The sequence below is a fragment of the Poecilia reticulata genome, chromosome 20, assembly GCF_904066995.2.
Source record: "Poecilia reticulata chromosome 20, P_reticulata-male-v2, whole genome shotgun sequence".
In the NCBI taxonomy this organism is placed as follows: Eukaryota; Metazoa; Chordata; class Actinopteri; order Cyprinodontiformes; family Poeciliidae; genus Poecilia; species Poecilia reticulata.
This window is the reverse complement of record NC_088849.1, coordinates 8,582,427-8,588,426: the sequence shown is the minus strand read 5'-3', so window position 1 is coordinate 8,588,426 and position 6,000 is coordinate 8,582,427. Positions and strand designations below refer to the sequence as shown.

General features: G+C 40.7%; 1 protein-coding gene across 10 annotated transcripts in view; it reads right to left on the bottom strand.

The window, feature by feature from the left end:
* Nucleotides 1-833: 833 nt before the first annotated feature.
* The window catches only part of ntng1a (netrin g1a), a 158,768-nt gene continuing 153,601 nt past the window's right edge, over nucleotides 834-6,000 (bottom strand). For all 10 annotated transcript variants that reach the window (XM_008438353.3, XM_081601330.1, XM_008438352.3 and 7 more), the window contains one exon: nucleotides 834-1,218. In XM_008438353.3, coding sequence (XP_008436575.1) covers nucleotides 965-1,218 — 254 coding nt within the window. In that variant the 3' untranslated portion in view covers nucleotides 834-964. The remainder of the gene's footprint in view (nucleotides 1,219-6,000) is intronic.

Sequence of the window (6,000 nt, the reverse complement as noted above, 5' to 3'; positions counted from 1 at the left end):
TTAAAGTTCACAAATGCACAGGTCAGTGGCAGCGTTGGGTCAGGGTGTAGGGGGTCAAAGGTGAGAGGGCTGAACAGGAGGGAAGGGATGAGACAGAAAGACCAAGAGGGAACGATGTCGGTGGGAGTTTTGGGTTAACGAGGGCAAAGTTTTTTTTGCGTCACAAAGAGGCAATCAGGACAGATTTCCTTCTATCCACAATGCACTGACAGCAAAGAATGTCTATTTTGTTTTGTTTAGTTTTTTTTCCACCTCTCTCCGTCTGTCATCGCCTTGAAGTGTAACAGTTTTCATCTCTGAGGACAGTCTTCTTTGCTGCTTGGCAAGGACAGGTATTTTTATTTTATTTTATTATTTCTCTCTCTCTCTTCGCCATCGTCAGTCCAGCAAATATTAACTCGCAGATGCGTCCCGAGGGGGCGGAGAGCTGAGGATCCACGGCCGCCGTCGGCTTGTGCGAGTGTTGATTGGCTGCAGCTGTTGTTGCCGTGGCAATAAGAAAGGGAGTGAACGAGTCTGTCACGTTGAGTTATTCCTCCCCAAACTGGAAGGACCTCTTGTACCTGGTATGGCTTAGAGGGAGGCGGGTGGAGGAGGCGGGTGGGGGGGGGGAACTCACCATTCTTTGATTTATCAGGCAAATGCTCAGTTACTCATACTTTTAATAATACTTTTGCTCTTCTTCTTATTTTAGACGTACACTCTTTACTTTTTATATATTCTTTGTATTTAAATGGAAAGTTTCTGCTTTAGTCTGGCACATTCCCGTCATTGTCAGCACCGAGTCTGGCAGCGGAGAAAGCTCAGTGCGTCGCAGTTCAGAAAGCTAATGGTTGTTTTTTTTTTTTTTTGTGAATTTTTTAATTTTTTATTTAATTAAATGGTTGTCAGATATCTTTAAGGGAAGGAAGTATCGTGGGGAGAGTGGGACTGAGTGTCGCTCCCACTCGGGGTACAGGTCCTTTCAGAGCGCGGCGGCCCGGCGCGGCGTTTCCCTCCACAGCGCCGCGCCGACCAGCAGCAGCGTCAGCACGCCGCAGAGCGAAGGGGGCCTCAGGGATGCCTGGCCCGATTCGGGCCCCTTGCAGCCGCCCAGCTCGGACTCACAGCGGGGCTTCTCGCACAGCAGGCCCGTGTGGGAGGCGGGACAGCTGCAGCGGTTGTTCACACACTCCCCGCCGTTTTGGCAGCGCAGGAGTTCGTTGTCACACACCCGGGCTGCGGCGAAAGGAACGTTAACAGAGGAGAGAAAAGGTCAGAATACCGAGCGCACAAGCAATGGATGACACTTTACTTGAAGGTACAAGGTGATCGTGACACTGTGGAAAATCTAATGACCACATCTGATGATAGCAGTGATTAAGTCGTGTTTTTAAAATGTACATTTCTTCAAGTAAATTGTCAGCAAACACAATACAAAGAGCGCTTAAAGGAAAATCTTGTACATAGCATTCACCAAATACTAACAGTTTTATCAATCGGGTTGCTTTAGGAATCAGTTTTACCTGCAACCTCTTCACATTTTTGCCATATTAAGGCCACAAATTTGTATGTATTTTGTGGAAACTATTTGACAGACCAACACAAATTTAGGGGATGTACAGTACCAGTTTTCTTTCACACATAGTGTTTAATCTAATCCAATTAGGGAACCTACATCTATGGGACTTCGCAGAAGTTTCTTATATAAAACAAGTTATTTAAATAATTATTTAAACACATTGCATTTTTTGTGTTTGTATCGATAAAAAAAATGTTTAAAATCGAGTCTTATCGAGTCTGGTCTATCAAATATCCCAGCAAAACACACTGACGTTTGGTTTGGTTTGGGATAAAATGTGGAGAAGTTCAAGCAGCAGGGAGAAAACTGAACCCGAGGTTCAGTTTCACTTAAAGTAACTGTTTCAAGAAACGGTTTCGATTCACCTCAACGGTAGAAAAAGGAAAACAATGCATCTAACTTCTTAAACTGTTACCAAAACTAGCAGTTTCTTTAGTAATTCTTCACTTTCGTCAGCTAGTTTTTCCTGTAAATTGCTACGCCGGTCATAAAACTGCAGCAAGTTCTGGGCAAACCCCGAGGCCTCTGTCCACTGCTGTATTTCCGAAAACATTTCCTAAGGAAATATCTAGCAGGCGTTCTTCCTAGACACCCCAAAGCCCTTGAGGTAGCCTCTCCTATCGAGTGGAGGAGCAGCAAATGAGCGTCTGCTGGCAAAAACGTTCACCGTGGCCTCAAGACGTCAACATCCAGAGGAAACTCAGACTAATTATAACTTCTTTTTTTATATATATATCTCATTAACTTGGTAACTATCGATAGCTTGTGATGATGGATGAGGACTGCAGCGTAGATCGAATGTTAATGTGATAACTGTTTTTGTGTTCAAACCATTAAACCCTTCGCAGCACTCCAGACTCCGTCTCAAAAGTATTTTCTGACTGAGGAAAACGATTCCAGACTTGAGAGGTGTGAACTGCACTTCCATTTAATTAATGCTCAGCTGCTCCACTGTCTGCTGGAGTTCTCCGCTCAATACAGACAAACAGCGTTGCATCATTCGCCGCTCAGACGCATTGCAAAGCCAACCGAACCGAGAACCCTCTGCTAAAAGTCTGTCTGTAAAGGCCCTGAAAACATTCCTTGCCAAAGGGGAGTCGTGTCACTTTCTAAACGCAGAGGAAACGAGGTGAACTACTCTAAACTATGCTCTCGTTTTAATTGTATGAAGAGGTGAAGCACCACCAACGAAATGCTTTGAGGGCTGTGGTTGTAAGTTTTTTTTTCAATACCACAACAATCAAGGACTGGAAAGGTGAGAGGCAACAATCTCCACAATCGTTGCCCTTCTCCTGAGTTATAAGAATACTTTTTTTTTCTCCAAGAATCCAAAGTCTTGTAAAGACTGTCTTGTAAAGCAGATTAGTATTTGAAAGAGTCCTCGTTCACTGAACTGAAGGATCGCGTCTGTATCTTTGAACACTTGAGAAAAGCCATGTCAGCTGCTTACTCTGCGTGCTTCATCTTTGTTAATCACTGCATTCTGGTGACATAAGCAGAATCACGGTATACAGTCAGTTTGTGAAAGCCTTAAGCTGACATTGACTTTCACACCTTTGGCCTTTTTGGAAGCCGTTGTAGTGCGAATGAAAGTGATGAGGCTGAATTTTAGCCCAAGATACAATGATCAACTATGGGCTCTTCTCCAGACACCATGTCTAAGATTTTGATTTCAAAGTCTTAGATAATGTAGTTTGGTTGCATTAAGTTTTAGATACTGTTGAGAGCAGAAACTGATGCTTCCTCCAATGTCTGACTGGCCGACTTTGGCTAATTCTGAATTTCCTTTCAAGGACTTTCACTCATGCATCAATGTTCATGCAAGTATGAATGGAACAAGGGCAACCCTCCCCCCCCCCAAAAAAAACATCGTATTTGTGTCCTCACAATCTTTGTAAAGACATTTTGAAGATATATTTGAAGGTACTCTTTAACAATTTAGTTTTGAACTTGCTGCAGAGTTAAAAACTACTTCTTTTTTTTAATAGCTTGTTATTCAAAGTATCAGAATGTCCAAAAATGGAAAAAGTACAAACGTTACTACAAAGACTATGTTTTGCAGAGGCCTGTTGAGTTTATTACATCACATACATCAGGGAGTTCGGGGGTTTCAGTAAATGACAGAAAGGCTGAACAATTTTATCATTATTATTTCAAAGTTACTCTTTTTTTTCTTGTAAAAGGCAAATCTGTCTATAATGAAACATGTTGAATTTTGGAAATGTTATAGTTGAAGTAAGGATCTGCATTGCTTACAGTAATGCTACTCATGCTAATCTCTAACATAAGATGCAAGAGGAAAACGTTATAATCAGGTTGTGTTGCAGAGCTGTGTAATATTGACATCTCTCACACACACAGTGTGACATCATCTCATGACCCACAAAGGGTGTTTAGTCAGGTTTTGTTCACACACAAACCTTAATGTGTTTGTAGTTTTCTTAAAAACAAACAAACTGAAAAGAAGCGACCGTGGGTTGTTTTGAAGAAATCTGTTTTTTTTGTGTTTTTTTTGTCAGACATTTTAGTGTTATGGCAGTTCTGTTTTCTAACTATGTAAAAAAAAAAAGTAGAATTTTTTTTGTTGTATTTATGTTTTTAAAAGACCAATCTCAGTTAGCTGCAAAATAGGTGATCAAAAATAAATACCTCTCATGTGATGTCACACTTTGTAGCTGGCAGCCATCTTGGTTGGTACCCATAACTAACTATCATGACAGTTGCTATGGAGTTGGTATGACAACAGCAAACAAGCCACAATCTCTGTCTCATGCAGGCCAATCCCAAAGCCATGGCTCATCTACGCTTTGCGCTACGTTTACCTACCAAGATGGCGGCTCACCGGCGCCAATCACTTCAGAGTTGTGGGAACTATTTGTGTTGGCCTCGACTTCTGTGACCGGTGCATATCTTGATAATTTTTTATGGTAAAAGATTGGAAGGTGTAGAAAAGTAGAAGTGTTTTAAACGCCTCAAGCATTTTGGCAAAATTTAGTGATTCTGTTTTTTTTTACAGATTCATGTCGGAATTTTCAAAAAAAAAAAGAGAAAAGTTTACACTGTTGATTTAAACACGATTTAAAAACTTTACACTATATTTCTATTTTTGCCCCCTTTTTTTAACCAATAAGGTAGTAACCTTGTTCATAATTTTATCTGATAATGACAACATTTAGATTGACAGTCAAGCATCTAAAATTGACACAAAACAAATCAAAGTTTAAACATCAGCGTCCAACCATGTCCATTTAACTTTAGCTCTCTGACTAAACTTCCAGTAAATCGGCTCCATCACAGCCGAAAAAATAAATAAAAAAACAAACAAAAAAAAGAAAATCCACAATCTCCTCAGTGCCTGCAAGGCTTCTCCCGGACAGCGCTGACTTTAAACAAACTGAACATTAGGTGAAAATTGGTGTATATTTAGAGCTGGGACACCGAGGCCACTCTATTCCCAGTGGAGGCAAGCTGTCAAGCAAGCTGGAGGCAAACAAAGCTGCACAGCACAAACTAATAAACCAACGGAGACAAATAAACAGTGATAAACAAAGGGGCCACTTCTGCCCGTTTCACTCCTTTATGGGAGGAGTGGAAAACAATGTGGTGAGTAATATATGAAGTCTGTGGACCATAAATATCACAATAACAAATATCAGATCTCGCTCCTAATACTCAGGACTGGGTGCATTGCCATCTCCCCGGAATAGCCAAATAGAGCTTTGATGAAAACCTGAGAGTCTCTGTATAATGCTTGACTCATGTTTGTGCGCCTTGAAGGACAGAGAAAAAAAAGAAAAAAGTACCGCATGGCTCAGAAAGTTAGTTTTTACTGTCGATTCTGAGATCACGTCTGAAGACAAGTCAGATTGATAAAACCTGCTTGATCGAAGGAGACAAATAAAAAGCTAAAAATTGATCATTATTCTCACATCGTCGATGGAAAACTTTTCTTTATTTGGTTTTACTTTTATGCCGACACCAGCTGCATTTTGTAAATACGGCGTCTGCTTTGAATTACAGTTAGTTGGACAAAAAACTCCCGTTTCAATCGTTTTATTATTCTCTCCTGCTATAATGCAAATGAGTATCTCTACAAACTAAAAAAAAAAACACTTATTCCAGTGCAGGACAATGTTTCATAAATTCAAAATAAGAACATAAGAATAATTTCTTTTTGTATTAACCCTCATCTAAAAGTTAAAGCAGCTAAAGGGAAAGCAGGCCTCAAGCTACGCGTGTCTGGAAAGGAATCCTCACGTTCAATTAGGAATGAGAAGCGCCTCGACATGACGAAGATTAATGCTCACATAAATAAAGCAGATTTTATAAATGTTGCACTTCGGAGGAGGCGGCGGTCGAAGTTTTAAGTGTGTATTAATGTGGATTGACATGTAAAACTCTAACAAGCAGGAGTTTCACTTCACACATATCTGAAAGTC